Genomic DNA, 25,706 nt, shown 5'->3' on the forward strand with positions numbered 1-25,706 from the left:
TACAGGAACCGTGTGTGGGCGTGGTCAAGTGTCTGTTCGAAGCTGAGGCGGGGGCTGCAGAAAGATGGCCGCTCGGCCGAGGCGGCGTTGTCACTCACTTTATGCGATGCTGTCGCAGGGTAACGTTTGTGATGGCGCCAAGAATTCAACTGAGGAACTCTCTTGTACAACTTCTATGGAGTGGGACACGCAGGTGGTGAACGGGTCCTCGCCGCTTGGCCCCGCAGGCTTGGGGGCGGAGGAACAGCCATGCAGACCGCAGCTGCCGTCGTGGCTGCAGCCCGAGAGGTGCGCCGTGTTCCAGTGTGCACAGTGCCACGCAGTACTCGCTGACTCTGTGCACCTCGCCTGGGACCTGTCGCCGTCCCTCGGGACCGTGGTATTCTCCAGTGAGTGGGGACGGAGTCTGAAAAAGACAGGAGGAAGGCGGAGAGGGTGTTCCCGCTTTGTCACGGGATGGTTGAGAGCAGGGTGGTGAGGAAAATGGGGTGAAGATTTGTAAGGAAATTAACGCCTTTGCCAAGAGTGGGGGCAACTTTTCATGTTTTTTGTGGCCATGGTGAATCTGTTTGTAGCGGGTAGGTTTTCCTTTTCAAGGCTTCACAGGTATTCATTCTGACCTCTATTTACCCAGGAGTCACAAACAACGTGGTTTTGGAAACTCCCTTCCTAGTTGGCATTGAAGGTTCGCTCAAAGGCAGGTATGTACTGAGAGTTCTCCTTTGGTTTCTAGCCCCTATATTAATAACACGGAGAAGCGGGGAACCGACATGCACAAAGGAACAAGAAAAGTTTATTCTATCCATACAGTGTATTTGAGGGATGTTCCTTTTACCTGTTTGAGACTTGTTGGAACTTGTCAGTGCAATGGAAAAGTTGGTTGTAGTTGTGTGCACATTTTAACATCTTTCTGAGGGCCACATCTCCCTAGTGGTTTGTGCAAGGGAAGTGAGGCTAAGAAAGTAATGTCCAGTAGGGAAAAAGGGAGAAAAGTACCTTTTGGTGTGTAGCGAGAATCACTATAAACTACAATCTTTGAGATAAGTAAAACTTTTAAATTTGTATTTTATCTGCAGTTCGTAATAAGCCATGGCAGGACTAATTCTTCTGTAACCTGGGAACCTGGGGAAAAACACAAGTTGAATGTTATGTACTTGAATACTGCAGGGTAAACTTTGCATCCAGTCTCTGCTGTGATCTACAAGTGAAAACAAAGTACTCAGATAATTTATTATTAGAAGGCTCCTCAATTTTGAATGTTGGCTTTAACGGCAAGACAGTTCATTCTGACCACAGTTTGGTTCAGTTTTTGGGTTCAAGTACGGGAATTGTTACTTTACCCAGTAATTGGAAAGAGCTTTGCAGCTCCCTTTTCCCAATTGAAAGATACTTACCAGAGTGTCCTCTTCCCACCTAAAGGGACCAGGTAGGAAAAGAGTGGTGGCTTGCTTGGAATTGGGTCATTTGGGGCCAGAAGCAGATGTTCTCCAAATATCTTCTTAAAGTAGGATAAGGTATCTAGGCACATGGTATCCAGTACTGTGACCATTAGCCACATGTAGCTATTGAGTACTTACAATGTGGCCATCCTGAATTGAGACATGCTATGAGTGCAAATATACACTAGATTTTGAAGACTTAATACAAAAAAATTAATAGTTTAAAAATATTGATGACATGTTGAAATGATATTTTTGATATATTGGGTAGCATAAAATGTATTAAGGCTAATTTCACCTGTTCCCCTGAATTTAACAAGACTAATAGAAAATTTTACATTACTTATGTGCCTCACATTATGTCCCTTTTGGGCAGTACTGATGTAGATGGTTTAGAAAACACTGGAGGGAAATTCCCATGTGTTTGTATACTTTTAGAATAAGGAGAGCCATGGGATTTGGTAGGAAGAGATTTATTATCAGGAAATGGTTCCTGTGATTATGGAGGGTGAGAATTCCCAAGAGCTGTAGTTGGCAAACTGGAGACACAGGAGAGCCAGTGGTTTAGATCTAGTCCAAGTCCACAAGCCTGAGAACCAGGAAAGCCAAAGGTGTAACTTCCAGTCCAAAAGCCAGAAGGGTCTAGACAGAAGAAGAGCCTACTTTTCAGTTCAAGTCCAAAGGCTAAGGAAAAAACCAATGTTCCAGCTTAAATCAGTCAGACAAGAGGAGTTTCCCCTTATTCCTGAAAGGGTTAGCCTTTTTGTTCTAATTCATCAGACCTTCAGCTGATGAGATGAGGGCCATCCCAAATCAGTCTACTGATTCAAATGTTAATCTCATTCAAAAACACTCTCACAAACACGTTCAGAGTATTTGACCTAACTGGGCACCATATGACCTAGTTAAGTGGACACATAAAATGTAACTATCACTTGTTAACTTGGCAGCCACACGCATTTCCTAAAACCATACGAGACTGCAAATAAAGACAATACCAAGGTCATAATTCTAACATGTTACAACTGTCCTGCATACAACTGAAAACATACTAATCCCTTCTCTGGAAGAGGAAATAAAGTCCTTGAGTGATGTTTACATTTCTCCTTGATATCTCATAATTTATACTGTAAAGTAAAATTAATAATAAATAGTTTGATATAGTATGATATAATAGTATGATCTTATGTTACACAGTAAGGGAATAAGAGAGAAGAAAAAAGATAAACATGCAAAAACACATACTCATAACTAAGGAGGAAATACTCATGACAATCATGGTCCTCATTTCTGTAACTGGTTACTAGGTCATAGCTGATATTTATAACTAACTTCTTCCACTACCCATATATATCCCCTTGCCTTCAGCAAGCACTCAGCTGGTCATAGTTCTTTGGTGTGGTAATGCATACCTTCATTTTGAAGGACTTGAGTCATTAGCAGACTAATATTCAATGAAATATGTTATATTGCACACACAAGCATATTTTGGGAATTTTTTTCACATTTTGCTCTGTTCCATATATTAGTTTCTCTGAGACATTTTTCTATAGGTACTGTGATTTGTCTGATACCATTAATTCCTGCATAGGAATTAATTTAAATTAATGCAACTTTATTTTTTTTTTTAAGTTTATTTATTTATTTTGAGAGAGAGGGAGAAAGTGGGAGAGGGACAGAGAGAATCCCAAGCAGACTCTGCACTGCCAGCGCAGAGCCCAATGTGGGGCTCAAACTCATGAACTGTGAGATCATGACCTGAGCTGAATATCAAGAGTTGGATGCTTCACCGACTGAGCCACCCATGTGCCCTGATGCAACTTTATTTCATGGCTTGCTTTTTGGTTACTATACTCACAAATATACAGTACTACATGTGTGGTATGGGACTTAATTTACCAATGAATTTGGGATATTACGTTTATTTTTTTTAGTGTCCGTTGACATGAATTTTTTTTAGTCAAGTGATTTTTATACTCTATTAATGCAATTTTACTGCATAATATATTATGTTTACAAAAATAATTTTTTCCTGTATCAAGCTACTTTAAAATTATTTTCAAGGCGTGCCTGGCTGGCTCAGTTGGAAGAGCTTGTGACTCTTGCTCTTGGAGTGGTGAGTTCAAGCCCCATATTGGGGGTAGAGACTACTTAAATAAATCAATTTTAGACTGAGAGAGAAAACACATGCAGTAGAGGGAGAGGGAAAGAATCTTAAGCAGGCTCTGTGCCCAGTGTGGAGCCCAACATGAGACTCGAGCCCATGACCCTGAGATCATGACCTGAGCTGAAATCAAGAGTTGGACGCTTAACTGAACCACCTAGGAACCCCAATAAGTAAAAAATTTAAAAAAAAAATTGTTTTCAGTACATGCATGATGAAACACAGTTTTTTCTTAAAACATTTCTTTGTATTATTTGAATATGTCTTACACACCAGCAAATATGGTTAGTGACTTACCCAAGTGGTGTAACTGTTTCCTCAGTAATCTTTCAGAGGATAAAACAAAAGAAAAAAAAATAGATGCCTTGGCTAGGGTAATAGGATTTCTAACCGCCCCCCCCCCCACTCTATTGGCATTTTGTCTGGGTATTTTTAAGTTAATTTTTTGTTACATCTGCATAAGAAAATTCTTGATTTGAGTTCTATTAATTGTTTAGTAAGCCCCAATCAATTTAATTATTTTCCTTATACTGGAAATTGGTTTGATGGTAGCTAATTTGTATGGTTATGTGTAGTTTGTGGGGTTTTTTGTTTATTTATTTTTGAGAGAGAGAGAGAATCCCAATCAAGCTCTCCTCTGTCAGCACAGAGCCCGAGGCTCCTGAGATCCTATCATGACCTGAGCTGAAATCAAGAGTCAGAGGCTTAACCTACTGAGCTACTCAGGCACCCCTGGTCATGTATAGTTTTATATGTTTAAATATTAATCTGATTAGTTAGCTCTTTTTCTGCTTTTCAAATGTAAATTATTCTATTTAACTGACAATTATACATCCATAATTGCTTTTGTGGCCAGAATCCACAAGAGAATCTGTAATCTAGGATGTAATTTTATTAAAACCTGAGTTAACCTTTTGTGAATGTGACATTTCTTCAGGCTCGGTCCTATTATAGCATAGTTTTTAGGAGACATAGTTTCCAGAGACTGGTTATTTTATATTTCTTCTCTGATTTTTTTTCTTACCCATATTCCATTTTTTCCTCTAGCATTTACAACCTTTTATTCTGTACTTCCTGTGGGATTCCCATTGGTTTCCATTTGTATTCTACCCATGCTGCTCTGGCTGCCTTGAGAGGTCACTTCTGCCTTTCCAGTGACAAAATGATATGGTGAGTAGACTTAGATATTCTTTATCAAATACATGTTAAAAGAACTTCCTGAAAAAACAATGTGTGTACCAAAGAAAATGCTAAAGCCAGGCATTGTCGTTTACACAAAAAGATGGGCAGTGGGACCAAAATAAAGTCTCATAATGTTATGCTCATTTTAGATGTCTTGTAATCATACCATGTCTTATTAATCATACCTTGGAATAAATGAGAGGATATTCTTTCATTATAGAAACTTCTGGAACGTAAGCTTTTGCAAAATAATGTTGTAATAGACACTTACTGATTTGTGCCCAGCCTCTGTTTCTCTCCCCATAGAGTGGAACCTTGTATCCTTATTTTTATCGTGTGTGATAGATATCATTCCCAGGTGATGGGATCAAGAATGAATACCTCACCTAAGCTAAGCAAATTAGGCTTTCTACTCTAGGAATTTGAAATAAGGACCCAAAGACATTGGTCATTTGTAAATGGTACTGGTGCTGAAGTTGGGAAATGAAAGCTCTAGGTTTAGGATAGCTATTTTCTATGTTGTACATGTAGATGCAGAGAAATCTTGTCTGGAGAAAAGAATGATGCAGACAGATACCCACAGGAAGGTAAAAAAAAAAAAAAATACTAACCATGTGGCCTCACAGAATCAGACAAAGTACACTACTTATTATTCCTTCTTATGTAGTACTTTGGATATTTCTTTATCTTCCTAATACTACTTTCACTTAAGCTTATTTATTTATTTATTTATTTATTTATTTATTTATTTATTTTACATGTATTCATTTTTGAGAGACAGAGACAGAGCACAAGCGGGGGAGGGGCAGAGAGAGAGGGAGACACAGAATCCGAAGCAGGCTCCAGGCTCTGAGCTGTCAGCACAGAGCCTGACGCGGGGCTCGAACCCATGAGCTGTGAGATCATGACCTGAGCCGAAGTTGGACGCCCAACTGACTGACCCACCCAGGCACCCCTACTTTTTTTTTTTTAAAGCTTACTTTTTTAATGTTTATTTTTTGAGAGAGTACACACGTGTGCAAGCTCAGGGGAGGAGCAGAGAAAGGAAGACAGAAGATCAGAAGCAGGCTCTGTGCTGATAGCACAGAGCCTGATGTGGGGCTCAAACTCACGAACCCCTGAGACCATGACCTGAGCTGAAGTCGGACACTTAACCAGCTGAGCCACCCAGGTGCCCCTCACTCAAGCTTTTTTGTTTATTATAACAAATTGAAACATCTATTATAGTCTTTTCTTGATCATTTAAAAAAAAAGTGGGGGAGGGTTGCCTGGGTGGCTTAGTCGGCTATGCGTCTGACTTTGATTTCAGCTCAGGTCATGTTCTCATGGTTCATGATAGAGCCCCATGTCAGGCTATGTGCTGACAGTGAGGAACCTGCTTGGGATTCTTTCTTTCCCTCTCTCTGCCCCTCCCCTGTGTGTGCACGTTCTTTCTCTCTCTCAAAAATAAATAAACATTGGGGCTCATGGGTGGGTCAGTCAGTTGAGTGTCCGACTCTGTTTTGGCTCAGGTCATGATCTCACAGTTCGTGGGTTCGAGTCCCACATCGAACACTGCTGGCAGCAGGGAGCCTGCTTGGGTTTCTCTCTCTCTCTCTGTCTCTCTGTCATAAATAAACATTTAAATTAAGTAATTAAAAAAAATAGCCATTGATGACCTACTTTATGTGTTTATGCCAGATATTAAGCTTACCTCACTTGAGTTCTTAATAGAAGAACACTGGATCTCAGAGAGGGGAGCTGAGATTTTAATGTCTTAACACTAAAACTCATTTTCCTTTCATTAAACATGAAGTTTCCTTTTTCTCTTTTTCTGTTTTTACTTATTTTTGAGTTAGAAACAGCATGAGTGGGAGAAGGCCAGAGAGGGAGAAAGAATTTGAAGCAGGCTCTGCACTGTCAGCAGGGAGCCCATTGTGGCTCAAACTCACAAACTTCATGACCTGAGCCAAAATCGGACCCTTAACCAACTGAAGCACCCAGATGCCCATCCTTTTTCTCACTTAATGTGCTTAGATAGGTGTTTCTAGGTGAGTTTTAGGTGACTAAACAATAAAACTCATAAAGCCCATCTTTCATTCACAAGGTTGTTCAATGTGCATTAGGTATACTATTTGTTCCTCGGTGCAATTTTTTTTCTTTACTGCAAATTTTCAACAGAAAATATATACTTCAGATGGATTGATAACTTTCATTTTCTAATTTCTTAAGTAATTTCTTAAAAAAAAATTTTTTTTTTAAAATTTTTTTTTTCAACGTTTATTTATTTTTGGGACAGAGAGAGACCGAGCATGAACGGGGGAGGGGCAGAGAGAGAGGGAGACACAGAATCGGAAACAGGCTCCAGGCTCTGAGCCATCAGCCCAGAGCCCGACGCGGGGCTCGAACTCACGGACCGTGAGATCGTGACCTGGCTGAAGTCGGACGCTTAACCGACTGCGCCACCCAGGCGCCCTAAAAAAAATTTTTTTTAATGTTTATTTGTTTTTGAAAGAGAGAGAGAGAGAGACAGAACACAAGTTGGGGAGGGGCAGGGAGACAGGGAGACACGGAATCTGGAGCAGGCTCTAGGCTCTGAGCTGTCAGCACAGAGCCCAACACGGGACTTGAACCCCCCAGACCGTGAGATCATGACCTGAGCCAAAGTTAGACCCTTAACCTACTGAGCCACCCAGGCACCCCAAATAAGACCTAAGTTTAAAGAGGGTGAAAAGTTATTTCTAACTGTGTGCTATTAGTAACCTCAAGTCTTCTTCAGAAAGTTATAAGTAGTTGTTCCAGGTGAGCTGTAATTGAGTTTTTGCACAAGGAAGTTAAGTTTTTAGTAACAAAATTTTTTAATGTAAATTTTAAAAGTATAATAGGATTTTAAGTAATTTCTTTAAAATAAGGAGTTGGGACTCAAAGGTCAGTATATTCTTTCTGATTAAGTAGAAATTAGGAAAGTATAGGTAGCACAAGTCTGGAAAGATAATAAATCTATGTCTTTGTGTGTCAGAATGAATTTGGTTGCTAGGAAAAATTAAACCTGACTGATGGTGGCTTTAACAAGTAAGGGTGGGGGTGGTTGGCCACCCCAGGAGTCTTCTAGTGGCTTAGCCACAATAGAGCTCTGGGTGAGCATCTCTGGTTTTCTCGGCCTTTTCTTCTTGTAGGCTGTGACAGTTATAAGCATTACATTCATAGACAATAGCATCCCCAACTGGAAGGAAAAGGATATGGGAAATGGGAACACAGTGAATGCTCTCTTTAGCAAAAATTTCCTTATTATTGGCCAAACTATGTCCCATGATTGCCTTAAGGCAGGAGAGCAAATATGTGACAGTGGAGAGTAAGACTGCACACTTGGCTCAGAGCAGTTATTATTCATCTCCTACTATTGGGCATACTCCTGCCCTAAATGAAATCTGGGTTCTGTTAGCCAAAAACAAGTTAGGAATGGCTACTGGATAGGCAACCAACAGTGTTGTCACAATATGATTACTTTTCTTCTAACTGCTACACGATCTACTGGTGGACTGTGAAGCTTATACTCATCAGAATTCCTCATAGGACCCTGGTTTTTGTCTTTAGTTTGTTGTGGGGTTATTTTGTCTCCTGGCTGGCAAGGGGTGAGATAAAACACACAGTCTCTCTGATTTCTTAGTTGAGGATTTGTTTTTCCTAAAAGACACATTATGAATGCTGAAATGGAAATCTGTAAGAAGGCGGTCCTTGCCTGACATGTTATTTTAGAGGGCAAGTTTGGTTCACTAATAATCTTATCTGTAGTATGATACTAATATTTTCTTTATATATTTTCTATCCAGCTATCTCTTAAAAACAAAGGCCATAGTAAATGCATCTGAGATGGATATTCACAACTTATCTCTACCAGAAAAGATTGCAGAGGTAAAATTTCATGATGGTTGTATATTTACTATAATACAGGCATACCTCAGAAATATTGTGGGTTCAGTTCTAGACCACCAGAATAAAACAAATACCATAATACAAAGCAAGTCAGATTAATATTTTGGTTTTCCAGTGCATATAAAAGTTATGCTTATACCAAACTGTAGTTTACCTAAGTGTACAATAGCATTTTCTAAAAAAAACAACATGCATACCTAAAAATTCTTTGGTAAAGGGACTAAATAGCAGAAGAAAAGAGAAAGAAGTAGAAAAAATGTCCCAGGAAATAGTTGAAAAATTCCCAAATTTGATGAAAAACATAAATTTCCATATCCAAAACCTCAATGAGCCCCAGGTAGGATAAACACAGAAGAGATTTATTTATACCCCAACATATCATAGTAAAAATGTGGACAAAAAAAATCTTGAAAGCAGCAATAGAGAAATGATTCACCAATCCAAGGGTATCCCCAAACAAAGGAGAGGCTCTAGAGTTACTTGTTTAAGTCATAGTTCCTGATGAATTTTGATTGCTTTTGTATCTTGGATGATAAAAATGAGATTTAGTGTATGGTGCAAATTATGTCAGAAATAAGACTTTTGCTAACCCAACTTCAACAGATAATCCTCCGTAATTCTGTATTTCATATTTTATGCTGAATAATACCACTAAGTTTGGTTCTAGATATAGCTATTCATAGGTGAAAGAACTATTGAAAATTGTCTAATTACACCAAACATATGTTCTTAACAGGGCTACTTTTGAAGACCATTGGCAGAATATCAAACAAAAGCATTTGTTACCGGAAACAAAGGAAAAAAGTTAGATTCTTGCCACTAGGAAAGGAAAGGAAGACTAGTTGATGCTTCTCTCCGTAAGCTTTCTTACTCCACCTTATTCTTGTCTTCCTTTCCAGTATTTGGAGTTTAAACCTGGTGATAAGAGGTAGATAGGAGAGAGACTGAAGCAGTGACACTCAGCAATGGCTGGTCTTTTTTCACATGAACTTTGTATCTAAGGATCTCATTGTGCTCTGAGTTTGTACCATAAAGTTCTTTCAGAAATAGAAGAAACATATTTATGAAATATGTTGAGACACTGCCAACTCCCAATCACTAGTTTAAATTTGAAACGGCTTTTAGAATCACCAAATTGAGTGTTAAGCTTAAGATGCCCTGATACCTATTTATTTTTCTTCCTAGCTGAAAGAGAAGATAATGTTAACTCATACTCACTTAAATTCACTGATGAAGATTCTGAAGGAAGTAACTCCTGACCAGCCCAAGCCAGAAAACTGATCCAGAATCAGAGTTTAAGTATTAGGGTCGGTAAATAAATAAATTAATAAATAAATATTTTTTTTAAAGTATCAGGGTGAGTCCTTGTTGCTATCTTCAACAACAGGTGCTGTTTGATCAATTTGCAAGAAAGATTGGCTTCAAGAATGGATGAGAAATGTGGTTTATTAGGATTTTGTCTAGGCTGATTGTCCAGATGATTTGTGAAGCCTGTTCTAGAAGATGAGAAACTAAAGAGCCTTCTGTCTAGCTTTGGTTTGCTTGTTTTAATGTTCATATATTTTGAGAGAGTGAGCAAGCATGAGCGGGAGAGGGGCAGAGACAGAGAATCCCAAGCAGGTTCCACACTGTGCTGTCAGCGCAGAGCCTGGCATGGGGCTGGCTCCCACAACTGTGATATCATGACCTGAGCTGAAATCAAGAGTCAGACACTTAACCAACTGAGTCTCCCTGGCCCACCCTGTCTAGGTTTTATAGCTATTTGTCTTAAGAACTTATTTTAGCTTGTAAATTTCATAAATGTTTATTTCTGAAACCCTCTTTTGCTGCAAATTTAGGTTGATGGGGAGACAATGTCCCGTGAATGCTCTGATATAAAGATGTGCAGTTGTTAGGTAAAGACTGAGAAACCACTTTTTTTCTTATGTAAAATACAGGTACATACATATTTTATAGGTAATATTCAATAAGTTAACTGGAAAATATACAGTTTATCTTTCTCTTTTCATTTGTAAACTGAGCTTAACCAGGTAATAAAGGAATGATAAACATCATTCACCAAAATGCTGTTTTTTCATATTTTGCTTTATGTAGCACATGGGCTCAGTAGCTTATCATATTATTCAATAAAGATATTATACTAGCTTCTGGGGATAACAGTTAAGCCAAAACAGCCACTCTCTACCTGCACAGAGCTTATTGTCTCAACAGAGATGGACATTCAAATAACCACATGAATACATGTGAAATTACTAGTGTAGTAAGGATTTTGAAGAAAAGGGACATAGAGCTACAAGCACATACAGCATGTAACGGACCTGGTCTGGAGGTCAAGAAAGACCTCTCTGAGGAAGTGACATTTCAGCAGTGGTCTTACAGAGTAGGAGGTAATAAGGTAATGGAGGGAGAAACATGTGCAAAGGCCCTATAAGGTCCATAAAAGAAGGCCTGCAGGAGTTACACCAGTGGTCAGAAACCAGCGGTGCGAGGACTTACTGTCCTCCTGAAGGATGGTGGTTGTTATCACAAGAACAGTGGAAGCCCTTGAAGAATTTTAGAGGAGGCCTGTGATAGGATTGGTTTTACTTTTGTAGAACCTTATTATGGTTGTCTTGTGGAGCATGGGTTATAGGCTCAGCAAGCAGACCACTGAGGGACTGGCAAGAGCACAACTGAGACATGATATAGCCAGGTTGACTTGGTTCAGCTGTAGATAGCGGCATTTTTTTAAAATTTTTTTTCCATTTTATACTACATAAAGGACATTTCCCTTTAAAAGTATTTTAAATTTGGGATGCCTGGGTGGCTCAGTTGGTTGAGTGTTCAACTCTTGATTTCGGCTCAGGTCATGATCTAGAGCTGTGGGATCAAGCCCTGTATCTGGTTCCACACTAAGCATGGAGCCTGCTTAAAATTCTCTCTCTCTCTCTCTCTCTCTCTCTCTCTCTCTTCTGCCCCTGCCCTGTTTGCACCCTCTCGCTCTAAAAATTAAAAATTTTAAACAAAATTCTGACTTGCTTTATGCTTTTGAGTTGCAAAATCTGATTCCATAAACAAGGGTGAAACCTCTGGCAACAAATAGTACCAGAAAAACTCTTATTTTCTACTCAAGAATGAGACATAAGAAATTAATACTGTATTGAATTATCCTGTTGTGTGTGTGTGGGTATGTTCTTACGTAGCTATTTTCCATAACCTCTGGATTTGCTGATTTGGCAGACAAATAGAAATTTAAATGCTCGAACTTTACGTCAAATTAAGCTGGCTGGTTTTAAATAGGTTTTTTTCCCCAAATACAAATTATGTGCTTATTCTAGAAAAAAGTTCAAACATAGATGTATGACAAAGAGTGAAAACTACACTTCCTTTCCACCTTTGAAAAGCATGGGATACCAAGCTAGAAAGTGAGCATGCTCTGGAACCAAACTATTTGGATTCCTATCACAATAGGATAGTGATACTTCTAGTGATATTTTGGATACTTCTAGCCATAAATGTAAAGAATTTACATAAGCTCTTCTTATAAAATAGGGATTAAAAACTAGGGCTGGTTTTTCCCTCTTCTGGAGATGGCATCATAGGTATTCACAATGGTCCAGCATTTGACATCCCATCTTATGCTGTCCTATAATACAGCCTCTAACAAAACTTAAGGTGTCCCAAACTCCTGGAATAGAATAATTTACTGTTACACCAAGGAGATTGGGAAAGCATCAGAATCAGCGTGTGGTGTGTGTGCTCAGGCTGGCTTCAAGGAGTTCATGCTGTGAGACCTACAGTTCTTATGAGGTTGTCTACAAGGAGAAAACAGGGCCTAGAGTGGTTCCACATGTGCTAAGTGTGTTTGTGATAGGATCAAGCATGCTTTCCTTATTAAAGAGCAGAAAATCATTGTGAAAGTGTTGAAGGCACAAGCACAGAGTCAGAAAGCTAAATGAAAAAATGAAGCTTTTTGGTCTGGGGCGTCTGGCTCTCGTCATCATCTCATGGTTTGTGGGCTCAGGCCCCACATCGGGCTGTGCTGGCAGCATGCAGCCTGCTTGGGATTCTCTTCTCTCTCTCCTGCTTCCTCCTCTTGCTTTGTCTTTCAATATAAACTTGAAAAAAATTGTTTAAATCAAAAGGCTTGTTCTGTTAAAAAAAAACAAACAAACAACATAGGGCTGGGGGCACCTGGGTGGCTCAGTTGCTTAAACATCCTACTCTTTGTTTCGGCTCAGGTCATGATCTCGGTTTGTGAGTTCAAGCTCTGCGTCAGGCTCTGCACTGACCATGCGGAGCCTGCTCGGGATTCTCTTTCTCTGCCCCTCCCTTGTGCTCTCTCTCTCCCAAAATAAATTAAAAAAACCAAGAAACTACGGTTGTAGTGAAGAGTAAATGAATTAATGAATACATCTAATGTAATTACAGCAGTGCTTAGCACATACTAAGTGTTCAATAATCTTTATGCATGTGGATATACATATATAGACATAAAGGCAGTTATATCTTTCACATTATTCTACCATCTGCTTTTCTCAACTTTCCATACCAGCCCATATGCAAATTATTTAGTATCTGCATGATTCAATGATATGAATATATCAGAATTTAACCATTTCTTATATTGGATCCTTGTATATATCTTTGCATAGTTGTACTAGTATTTCTGTAGGAGTGATTACTAAAATGGGCCAAAGGGCATATGCATTTATAACTTTGATATTATGCCTTCCATACACTAGTTGATACAAATGGCTGAATTTTTAAACAACCCTTTTAAATGATACTTTTAGGTGGTATGAGTCCCTATGAAAGTCTAACAAACATCAATGACTGATATTAACAGATTCTAAGGCTACTTTGCTACAGTTTGTTACTGAGCATTGTATATATATTGAATAAAAGTATTTTCAGAATTCCATATAGTCATGAGAATAAAACTACATACTAAAGTTCCTCCTGAGTTGTAAGCATTTAAGCTCCTGAGTTAACAGAAACTATTTCCATTTTTGTAATCCCAACATCTAGTACAGTACCTGGGAATGGAGTATATCAGTATATATCAGTGTGTGTTAGTCAAAAATCAAAAGAATGATTACATTAAGTAATCGTACCTCAAAAGCCACATAGCTTTTGTTCCTCTCCATTTGACGAGAGCCAATCCCAAGGAAGTTTGTAACATCTACTTTTTAAATTTTTTAATGTTTTATTTATTTTTTTTTTTTTTGAAAAATTTTTTTTCAATGTTTATTTATTTTTTTTGGGACAGAGAGAGACAGAGCATGAACGGGGGAGGGGGAGAGAGAGAGGGAGACACAGAATCGGAAACAGGCTCTAGGCTCTGAGCCATCAGCCCAGAGCCTGATGCGGGGCTCGAACTCACAGACCGCGAGATCGTGACCTGGCTGAAGTCGGACGCTTAACCGACTGCGCCATCCAGGCGCCCCTTTTATTAATTTTTGAGAGAGACAGAATGCAAGTAGGGGAGGGGCACAGAGAGAGGGAGACACAGAATCCGAAGCAGGCTCCAGGCTCTGAGCTGTCAGCACAGAGCCTGACATGGTGCTTGAACTCACAAACTGTGAGATCATGACCCGAGCGAAAGTCTGAATCTTAACCAACCTAGCCACCCAGGAACCCCTACTTTCTTTAAACTTGAAAACACTTTCCCCTAAATTAAGAAGCATCTCTTCTTACAGTGTTAAGCCTCTTTAGTTAAGGTAGCTAATGTTTAAATACTCAATGTAAAAGCATTTTAAATGTGTTATATATTTCAGATAGGAAGGATTCTCTGCAATAGTTTTATCATTATTGTACTTAGCTCAGTAATTCCTTACCAGAAACTAAACATTTGTTCATACCTAGCCCTAAAGGTGGGAATGACAAGAGTTTAAATGGGATGCCTCTTTGTTCAAATGGCTGCCAGTCCTCTTGGTCTACAGCAGAAACTGCTACAATAGGTTATCGACACCCAGGTCTTTTGTCTTTTCTGACATCTGGAGCCTACCTCAGCCTACGTCTCTGGTTTGGTTCCTCCCATCTTAGTAATCTGCATTATTAGAAATTACCTCTTCCAAGTAATGAGTGACACACAGTGAAGTTTCAGTGCATTCTCAGCCCATGCTGCTTTATTGCCAAAAAATATATATATATACACACACACAGGTACAGAGTTTCCAACTCGTATAGCAGTTCCCTTTTACATCAAAGAATAACATTTCTTCTGAAATCCCAAGGATGCATAGATTAAAAAAAGCAAGCTGCCTTTTGTAATACTTTCAACATTCAATGAAATCCTTTTAACATTTTACCAATGGTGCAAGTGAAGAAAATGCAGAACAGCAAGTAAAAACAACTGTACTTGTAGGACAGTAAATAAAAGTATGTGAATGATACCCTAATATGACTGTAAAGGATGGGTGGTTTTAAGGTAAGTGCCAAGATTATTACTGTTGTTGAAGGGCTGACGATAATGTATTGCCACAATACTGTTCTTATACCTGGGAGAAAAACTGATGGTATGGCATACTATCACCAAAGGAGAAAAAACCTTTTGAAAATTGCAACCTCAAGAGATCTACTTTGATTTTAAAGGAGGTTTAGGAGTTAAGAGTTCCTATAGAAATCTGTGATGCTTGGTTTTCCAACTATTTTAATATGCTTTTGTGGAATAATGGGAACAAAGAGAAACTTTCTTCGTATCTTTACTGGTTTCACTGGTTGACAACATTATCAATAAGTGGCAAAGAGAAAATTTATATATGGGATATGACATCTCACTTCCTGTACTTAAGTGGAGACTAAACACTGCAATGACTATAATTCAGTTCTGAACTACTAGAAAGTCACAATTTCCACTTAAGCATTCCTAAAGGTATTTAGACCAAAACCCCACAGCAAACAGGTTAAAATGACTTTAGAAAAATTATTTTTCAATCAAACATGAAACTTGGGAGAGGCCTAGTGAGAATCATCTATTCTAATTCTGAATTCTCTTCTGTTTAGGCCACTCAGATATGAATTCCATTTGTACATTATTTTTCATGATCATTTGCACTTATAATGGCTATTTCTAAGGAATATTCTCAAAAGTTTTAAGCTATCACAATAAACTGATCTATTTTCCACATCAAGTAAGAAAATGAATGGCAAGGATTTTTGTTGTTGTTTTTATGAGAAAACCTGTTCCTGTTCACCTGGGATCAAAAGCTTTAGGCAACAAATTACGCAGTCTAAGCAAAAGATCATGGATAAAGCCCTGGCTATAAATTTTAAAAACACAATACATTTATATAATATAGTAACAAAAGAGAACCCAAGTCACAGATTTGTCAACATTTTTAGCACTGTTTGTACAAAATCGAACAGTCTCCTTTGCAGGAACCTTTATGACTGGTCAGTACCAGTACCATTCAGAAGAGTTGGCTGGTTACCTGAAAATGCTGGAATATCTGAAATAGGATACTGAATTCCAGGATACTAGTTTTAAGAGATCCAAACTTAAGCCACATAAATTGTATCAGACAAATCCCCATACTTAACATTACTTTCTATAATCTACACTGGTATTCCCTACTTTCCTACGCTTTCTGAAACTCTGCACCTTTCTGATTACTAGAGCCATAGCAGCTTATTTATTTATTCCACATGCTTAGTTTGTGCCTTAGTTTTGTTTTTAAACATGCTTGGGGACTAAGGGAAGCAGGCAAGAGGTGAGAGGGTGAGCACTGTCATGCTCTCTATTCCTGACAGTTTGAATGTCTTGTGGTCGCCCCTGTTTATCTTCTAGCTCCCATTTTCAATGGAAGTTATGATAATCTTTAATTAGAAAATGAAAACGAATAATCCAAACAGTAAATTCAGGCTATTGGTTTAAGTCTCTATTGCTTCATTAATAAATGCATATATATATATGTATCTACTAGTCACCATATAACACTGGACATTTTCAATCATGCATTAAAATATTAGTACTCTAAAATCAGAGTTACGGGCCTGCCACTCTTGGTTGCTTCCACTTTCATTCAGACCCAGTTTTAATAAACATGCAGAAAAGACCCCTTGATTCAGAGGAATTAGGAAAAATAACAAGCATGCATGCCAAATTTCAACTGAAAATGTGGGTTAATAAAGTGATTGCTTAGAAATGCAGGCAGGGCAGGTGCTCCACATCACAATGCTATCTCAATAGAGGTACAAAAGTCACACACAAAGAGGTTAAAATCAGGACCACTACTCAATTATAAAAGGCTTAATTGCAAATCCTGGCCCTTTTGGGTAAAGAATGATGTAAAAACTCTGGGAAAAGAAAGAGAATTGAGCAGTTAAGTTTTCTTGGCCATTTATTGACACCTATAGCATAGAAGAGCATAGGTGGTGTAGTGATGAAGATGTTTTTAGGCAGAATGGTTTCTGATTCACATTAATGAGCTTTATCTGCACAGCCCCCTGGGGAAAGAGAGTTTATGAACAGCAGAGCTAATAAAATGTAAACTCAAAATCAATGCCCTGAAATTTAGCATAGACTTCTGCTTTTGAAAACTGTTGACCAAGGGATCCTTCCAAATAGGGTATGGTTAATAGCCAAGCAATGTTCTGAATAAACTAGAAGCGATTTGCTTGCAACAGCAGCACCATGAGAATGTAAACTCCTGGAGGCCAAGGGTCTCTTCATATTTTGCATATCACAGGTACACAAAGAGTAAACATGAGACCACAACATTAAAAATAACTGCATACTCAGAGACTACAAAAACTTGTAACACATTTTAGCATTTACAACTATAACGTGGCTGTTAAGAGTAGTCTTTAATTGTTCTAAGTAACTAAATTGACATCACTATAATACACAGCGGTGTCCTCATGATCGTGCAGATGAGTGAATATTGCTTGGTTATTCCAATGTCTCTAACACCAACTGCTGGCGTAAGACATTAAAAGAGGAGCTATAATCAATTTAATATAGCCTTCTCCCCATCCTTTGGAGTTGCCATATAAGAATTAAATATTCAAGAGGCACTATTTTCTTAAATCCACTCCACTTTTAGTTTTTTCCCTGGGAAAACAAGGGAACATAGACCCAATCTTTTCAAGGAACATCAAGGCGCTAATGGCCAAAATGAACTATTCCACTATTATAGCCTGATGTGAGGTGTGTGATTCCCCAGATCAAGAAACTAGTTGGCTGGGCTCTTTATTAAATTAAAATAAACAGTCACAGGCCGAAATACTCAGCACAGCTAGGTCAGACAGGGTTTAAAAAACCAACATACTGTGTTTGGCTATTCCCTTCAATCCTTTGCTTTACATCTTTAAATTTTAACTCCCCTACCACTCCCTTACCACAGCCATAAGGAAAACCCAGCTATCCAAGTTCTTGGCTTGTTTTTAACCCAAACATACACACACAACAAACTTTTCATTTTTTAAAATGCACCCGGAAAACTAATGGAGAAAAGAAGAGGTGACAAACAACAAAGTCTGCTATTCTGTAGATGCCTGTTGCTGACAAGAACATCAAGCAAAGTCCCCACATGATGGCTTCAGTGGAGCTACATCAGTAGTACATTTGTTTCCAGGTTAACCACTAGAAAAATTTCATTCAATGGCTCTAACCCTCTGCTTTAGGAAACAAATAGGGTCTCTAACCTTTAAACTTACACAAAAGCTGCTGATTCTCACACAATGATATATTCATATACATTCAGTTTTATAAGTACCTTTTATATGTTGTCTAAAACATCTTTTTCCTTTTGTGCAACTCTGTTGATCGCAGAGCTTCACAACCTCAAGTAATAATATTTATTCAACTGTACAACTTTGCTAATACAATTTACTATACATGCAAAACTGTTATTGCTACTAAAATTCTACCTCTTGAAAATTATTCATTTTATGGCTTTTATTTTTTATTTTTTGCAATAGGAAGTATCCTTTCCTATATACTGTGCTATTTTGATATTTTGCATTCATTACCTTTTCAGAGGTATTTTTAAAAATGTTTAAATGCTTTTCAGAAATGGATTCTCCCAGGTAATAAACTTCTTGAGCCAAGAGTACAACTACTTTAAATACACTATGAGAATCTAAACCTGGGTCCCTGGATATCTGCTGCTGCAAAGTCTATTTGTTTAAGCTTGCTTCTGTACAGGAGACATACCTCATTAGTTTTGCATTTCACATCATGGTAACTGTAGAACCTGTGTCAATAAATCCTGAACTCTCAGAATACTGAGTTTTAAAAATCACCTCAGAAAACTGCCCTTTCCAAGTTCTCAAGGCAGCTTTTAGAGGTAGGAATTTCTCTTCCACAGAAAGCTATCTTAGGCTTTCAGAACAAAACTTTTATTTCCACAAGGAAAGTAGAAAAAAGTGAAAGCTGTCTGAGGTGGCTTACTCTATCTAACCAAGCAAAATAGATAGTTATTACAGGGCAACCTGGGTAAGCTCTATCTAGCTACATTCCAATTCTCATAAAAAGGTCTGGAATCCCATCAACACACAATTCGGATTCTGAAACAGGAAAAGCCGGTGACAAATTAATGAAGGACACTGAACTACTGACCAGTGTTCTTCGGTAACAAGTAGCATGCTGCAGACAGGAAATGTAAATTGTCTGCAGATTAGAAAAGCACTTGATTAACATAGCATCTGAGTAAGACATGCAAAATATAAAAGAATTTCTTGATGCAAAAGGAGTGGATTAAATAATAATAAACCTACGAGACACACAGTGTGAAAACAACCTAAGAACAGTTTCATCTCAAACAGAGCAAAAAAGCAGAATCATGAAATGGGGACTCATTTTGATTTGAGGCTTCTTAAGACACAAGGGCAGCTGGTTTCCAGCTACCTCAGAGAAAGCTTAAATAACCTCAAACATAGTATTTCACATTGTGATCCCACATTTCTATTCATAAATGAGTCTTTTTGGCCTTAATCGTCTTTCCCCAGAGAGAAGATCACGATTGAGATATTTATGAAAAAAGAAAAGGTCTCAATTTTCCACTCATTTTACACTATTGGTTATTATCAATAATTCATCCTGAAGTTTAAATTATTACTAGGCTCATGCACTAACCCCTAACATGGCACTACAATATGCTACCAAGCACTAATGCTTACAAAACTATACACATCTCAAAATGGAAGACATTGGTGATTTTGTTGTTCTTAAACAACTTGTAACATTTGTCCACAAGTATTAAAATATACATATATATATATTTCTATTGCACATATCCCGTTTTTGTTGGAACTTTTTAAAAAGAAAAACGGCCAGGTGACATGGATGAACAAAGGGAACGAAGTAGGCATATTCTCGCCTAAAATCACAGCCTTTGCCATCAAGAAGGGGACAAAATAGATCAGGGGAGGGGGGGAATGTAGGTGTATTGAGTAAACCCTGGGCTAGTACAATTGGCATGTACCATTTTGGTAGATGCCATCTGGTGACAACAATTAAAGATGCAAGAACAACTTGAACGAGATCATTCAGCAGTGGTTCTTTTAGGTATGAAATAAAAAATACAAAGCAAATGGAGAAGATGAGTCTGATACATATTCAACAAGTGGGCCAGAGATGGTTTCACTGGTGCTGACTGTACAGAGTCCCTAACCCCTGGGCCAAATGACCCTACCCAAAACACTGCAAAAAGGACACAGGGCAGATGGATAACAGACAACAGAAGATATAAATTCTCAACATACCAGTGAGATTCATGTATGTAGGTTCCATTCTGTCTTTAACAATTCCAAAATACTAAAGGAAAATATAAGTTGGCTAAGAAGTCAGAGAAAAATTTAAGTTACCTTTATCCGAAGTTACTTCTATGCTTTACCACTCAGTATTTATCTTCAAAGGAAATTATACCTTATCTATATTACGTGAGTATTTTACTAAAAAGCTTTCTTATGACAATTCAAATAGTTTGACCAATTTAGCTAATCATTAAGAGTGCTCAACATTTCCCATTTTTGGTCATTTCTATCACTGCTAAATTTTGGTAAATCTGCTCTAAGTTTTCAGCATCACAGCATGTATGGCCCTAGGCAAATTCCCTAAGTCACAGATAGGATCTAAGAAAATGTGTTCTTAATTGCATCTAAGAAGTTTTAAGTTCTCTCTCACAAAGACCCATACGGTTTTATTCTTTTTATGTAAAGACCTGACAATTCAGACACTGGTCCTCTGTTGATCTGGAAGCAAGAACAGCTTTCTTTACACAATAGTCTGTTCATCACATGGTGCAGGTTTTAAGAGAAAGAAGGAAGATCCGTATTTCTTACTGAACTATTTTTCTTGTTTGAGGTTTTTTCCAGACCCTGAACTTCTTCTAAATCAACCACAAGTTTGGGAACATTGCTTTTGAGGTCCATTCTCTGATGAGAAAGTTCAGTTCCAACTGCGTAAAGTTACCTGAGTCCCAGACCTGACAGCCTCACCTAGAAAAACAAACTAAACACTTGAGTACCCACCTTGGATCAAAGGAAAAAGGCTATTTAAATTTTTAGAAAAATCAAGCTACAGAATGTAAAATGCCATGAAGTCAGATGGAGCTGCATAAGGCATTTTTGCTTCTTTTTCTCAGGAGAAAGGAATCTTATGGAAACTCTTCTCATCCCCCTGCCCTCCATTCCTCCATGTCCAAAATTGAAGGCAGGTCATAATGTAGGATCCACCATATTTTCTGAACAGAAAAACCACTTAAGCCACTCTTCTTCCTGCCTTAGCAGTATGGAAAACCAAGTCTCAAGTGTTATGTAAGACTGCACAAAAAAGAATGAAGTAATTTGAAAGAAAACAGCCTCTCATCTGAGCTAGATGAACAGGGTTCCATCACTGGACTTGAAGTTGTTTTGTTTCCTTTTCCAACCTTTCAGTAAACCCAAGCATGGATTCACAGGGTTAACAAATGCATAATGTGGTCCAAAGACTTCTGAGACAGAAGCCAACAACAGCTTCCTTCTCTAAGAGAAAAATCCCTCTTCTCATCAAAATGTAGATTTACACATGTGAAAATGTGTAGTTTACAGAGACTCTGTTAACCCTGCAGTATCTTGTCTTTATGCTTCTTTGTTACATCAAAGGTTTTATTGCAAAATTAGACCTTTGTTCTTTTCCAGCAAATGTACTTCACAGGATGAATTTAGATATTTAATATGTTAATTTTTAAGCATCTCTTTCATTTCATATTAGAACACATATTTGGAATTTACTCTTGCAGATTCAACTGTGCTTATGACAGTGGCTGAAACTGGAAGACATTAAAAAAAAAAAACCTTATGTCATCCATACTTGCTATTTATTTAGTCTTCTTGTTTGGAACAAAAGGTAAAGAATTTAAAAAAAATGCCAACATCTAAGCACCTGTTTGAAATTAAACATCAGCCCCAGCTTCCAAAATAATTTCTTTATAATTAAGCAAAAGCAGAACATGCATGTCAGTTGCTTCTTTCTTCCTGGAGCGCTCAGCAAGACGACTGCATCCTAGGAGCTTCTCTATGTTGAATCTGAGAAGTGGAACCAAAAGAAAAGCAGCTTTTTCCAATCCAAATCATGGAGGTAAAACATGTAGAGAAGAGATATCCACATTTCAAGAATAGGGAAAGTGGCTGGGTAAAAGAAGAAGGACTACCTACTCCAGGAGAAACACAGAATACCTGGAAATACAAAATAAATTAATAACAGGGAGGTTAAGACAGGTACTTCTGCATGAGCTTATTTTTAAAAATATTTAAAAACACATAGAAAATATATTTTAGATTACACACTGTCTAAAAGAAAATGTCCAACCATAACATCGAATTCAGTATTGTCATTGGAAAAGCAGAAGCATTAGTCAGAAAAAATATATAAGCACAACAGAAAAAAATTACATTTATATAAAAACTTGTATTATAAAACAAGACACACACATATCCATTTCCTATTATGCAAATGGAGTAAGGTGCCTCAAGTTTTTATAGCCCTGATTCTACACAGAACATGTGTGTTTAAAAGCAAATAAACCTTAAAAAAATAATAAAGTAATAAAAGCAGCTATACTCCCAATTTGATAGAACTACTTGTACTCAAAGCTGTATCATCTTACTTTGAAAGAAAATTTTTTTTAACGTTTATTTATTTTTGAGAGACAGAGACAGAGTACAAGTGAGGGAGGGGCAGAGAGAAAGGGAGACACAGAATCCAAAGCAGGCTCCAGGCTCTGAGCTGTCAGCACAGAGCCCGACATGGTATGAACCTATGAACCACTAGATCATGAGCTGAGCCAAAGTCGGACGCTTAACTGACTGAGCCACCCAGGCACCCCTCTACTTTGAATTATCTTCAACAACTTTAGACTAACAGTGAACAATAAAAATTTTGTAAAATAGAGGCGCCTGGATGGCTCAGTCTGTGGAGCATGTGACTCTTGATCTCAGAGTCGTGAGTTCTAGCACCACGTTACCTGTAGAGATTACTTAAGTAAATAAAACGTAAATTCTTTTTTTAAAAAAAAATTTTTTAGTGTTTATTTATTTCTGAGACAGAGCATGAGTGGTAGAGGGACAGATAGAGAGGGAGACAGAATCCGAAGCAGACTCCAGGCTCTGAGCTGTCAGCACAGAGCCCGATGCGGGGCTCGAACTCACAGACGGTAAGATCATGACCTGAGCCGAAGTCGGTCGCTCAACGGACTGAGCCACCCAGACGCCCCAAACTTAAACTCTTAAATACAAAGAAGAGGGGCACCTGTGAGTTTGAGCCCTGCGTCAGGCTCTGTGCTGACAGCTTGGAGCCTGCTTTGGATTCTGTGTCTCCTTCTCTCTCTGCCCCTCCCCCACTTGTACTCTGTCTCTATCAAAAATAAACAAATGTAAAAAAAAAAAATTTTTACAAAAAGTACAGAGAAGAAACTGAGGGTTGATGGAGGGGGGGTGGGAGAGGGGGAAATGGGTAATGGGCATTGAAGAGGGCACTTGTTGGGATGAGCACTGGGTTTTGTATGTAAGCAATGAATGACAGGAATCTACCCCAAAAACCAAGAGCATACTTTACATATTTTATATGTTAGCCAATTTGACAATAAATTAAGTTTAAAAAAAAAAGAAAAAAGACAGGGCACCTGGGTGGCTCAGTTGGTTAGGCGTCTGACTTCGGCTCAGGTTACGTTCTCATGGTTCGTGGCTCAGGCCCCGCGTCGGGCTCTGTGCTGACATCTCAGAGCCTGGATCCTGCTTTGGATTCTGTGTCTCCCTCTCTCTGGCCCTCCCAAGCTCAGGCTCTGTCTCACTCTCTCTTTCAAAAATAAATAAACATTAAAAAAAAATTTTTTTTTTAGGGGCGCCTGGGTGGCTCATTCAGTTGAGTGTCCAACTTCAGCTCAGGTCATGATCTCACGGTTCGTGAGTTCGGCCCCGCATTGGGCTCTGTGCTGACAGCTCAGAGCCTGGAAACCTGCTTCCGATTCTGTGTCTCCCTCTCTCTGGCCCTCCCCAGCTCACGCTTTGTCTCACTCTCTCTCTCAAAAATAAATAAACATTAAAAAAAATTTTTTTAATTAAAAAAAAGAGGGGGCGCCTGGGTGGCGCAGTCGGTTAAGCGTCCGACTTCAGCCAGGTCACGATCTCGCGGTCCGTGAGTTCGAGCCCCGCGTCGGGCTCTGGGCTGATGGCTCAGAGCCTGGAGCCTGTTTCCGATTCTGTGTCTCCCTCTCTCTCTGCCCCTCCCCCGTTCATGCTCGGTCTCTCTCTGTCCCAAAAATAAAAATAAAAACGTTGAAAAAAAAATTAAAAAAAAAAAAAAAAAGAGAAAAGAAATGCAACTTATTAGATAAAATCAACTTGTATCAAGTTTGAGAATACTTTCATGGTACTGTTACTAAAGAGCAACAAAACTAACACTGTAATAAATGAGGTTTTGTGATTAAAAAAAAAGAAAAATTACTTAATACACAGTGTTGCCAAGAATGCGATGAAACAAGAACTATCTTAGGCTGGGACAACCTATTAAAAACATTTTCTGTAATGTGTAGAAAAACATGCATAAGGTAGATCAGAATTGCACTGTTTGTAATTATAAATAACAGTAACATCCCAGATGACCTTCTAGTCAGAACTGGCTACATTAATTATGGTACTTGTAAGCAGTTGGATACTATACAGCAGTCAAAAAGAATAAAAAAAGCTCTGTGTGTATTACTATGAAAATTTGGTAAGAGACGCAAAAAGAAAAATATGGATCAAAGTTTGTCATATTCTCCTTTTTGGATAAAAGGCAAGAAGTGGGAAATGTCTTTGTATTTTATTTTATTACTATTTTTTTTTTTGTATTTGATTTTATATGTGGAAAGAAACTCTGGAAAGGTACATAAGAAATTAATAAAAATGGTTTTATATTTAGTAGTAGCAGCTGCAGAAACTGAAACAAAAAAAATGAATAATAATAATAATAATAATAATACTTTAAAAAATGTTTTTGTAAAATATAACCACAAGTAAAACAATGTGTACTATACCCTGGTCACCAAATAGAAGTATGTAAAAATATCATCAGTTCATTGCTAAATATAACACTTTTTAAACTGCAAATATGTGCAAAAGTAAATCAAACAAACAAGGACAATATTAATGTAATTCCATGTACATGAGGTACCTAAAACAAAGTAGAAGAGGTAACTAGGGACTGGGGGTAGTGGGGAAGGGAGTTAATTAATTTCTGCTTGGGATGATTAATAAATTCTGGAAACAGTGGTAGTGATTACACAATATAAATATACATTTTAAAAAAATGTTTATTATAAATACACTTAATGCCACACAATTCTACATTTAAAAGTGGTTACAATGATATATCTTATGTATTATTTTACAATATAAAACATGTAACAAATGCTTATGAAAAGCTGAAATAAATTAACTTACAAAAATGGCCAATAAGCAACTGGCTAACTCGTCTTCCTGGGCTTCCATTTTTACTATGTCACATAAAAAAAATACCTCAACTCTAAACTGAATTTGAGTAACCCAGGTTGAAGGCAAGACAA

The 25,706-nt window shown here is 38.0% G+C and overlaps 1 protein-coding gene and 1 pseudogene across 2 annotated transcripts; both read left to right on the plus strand.

Moving 5' to 3' along the window:
- Nucleotides 1-64: 64 nt before the first annotated feature.
- Nucleotides 65-10,646, plus strand: OIP5 (Opa interacting protein 5). Of its 2 annotated transcripts, XR_007152692.1 has the most exons (6): nt 65-389; nt 635-701; nt 4,651-4,773; nt 8,595-8,676; nt 9,434-9,554; nt 9,883-9,970. XR_007152692.1 is itself a non-coding variant. In XM_047861011.1 (5 exons), the coding sequence occupies exons 1-5, from the start codon at nt 65-67 to the stop codon at nt 9,976-9,978; spliced, it is 693 nt and encodes a 230-aa protein (XP_047716967.1). In that variant the 3' UTR covers nt 9,979-10,646. The 2 variants fall into 2 exon arrangements, 1 of the variants encoding a protein (XP_047716967.1); XM_047861011.1 differs by lacking the exon at nt 9,434-9,554 and having other exon boundaries at nt 9,883-10,646.
- Nucleotides 10,647-12,287: 1,641 nt separating this feature from the next.
- LOC125167200 (60S ribosomal protein L34-like) lies at nt 12,288-12,635 on the plus strand (annotated as a pseudogene).
- Nucleotides 12,636-25,706: the final 13,071 nt, after the last annotated feature.

The sequence above is a fragment of the Prionailurus viverrinus genome, chromosome B3 (assembly GCF_022837055.1).
Source record: "Prionailurus viverrinus isolate Anna chromosome B3, UM_Priviv_1.0, whole genome shotgun sequence".
NCBI lineage: Eukaryota > Metazoa > Chordata > Mammalia > Carnivora > Felidae > Prionailurus > Prionailurus viverrinus.

Excerpts from the sequence above, each read along its gene's own strand:
- OIP5 (XM_047861011.1), top strand. The coding sequence starts at position 65 with ATGGCCGCTCGGCCGAGGCGGCGTTGTCACTCACTTTATGCGATGCTG. Across the intron at positions 4,774-8,594 it reads TCCAGTGACAAAATGATATG|CTATCTCTTAAAAACAAAGG; the intron begins GTGAGTAGACTT and ends TTTTCTATCCAG. Across the intron at positions 8,677-9,882 it reads TACCAGAAAAGATTGCAGAG|CTGAAAGAGAAGATAATGTT; the intron begins GTAAAATTTCAT and ends TTTTCTTCCTAG.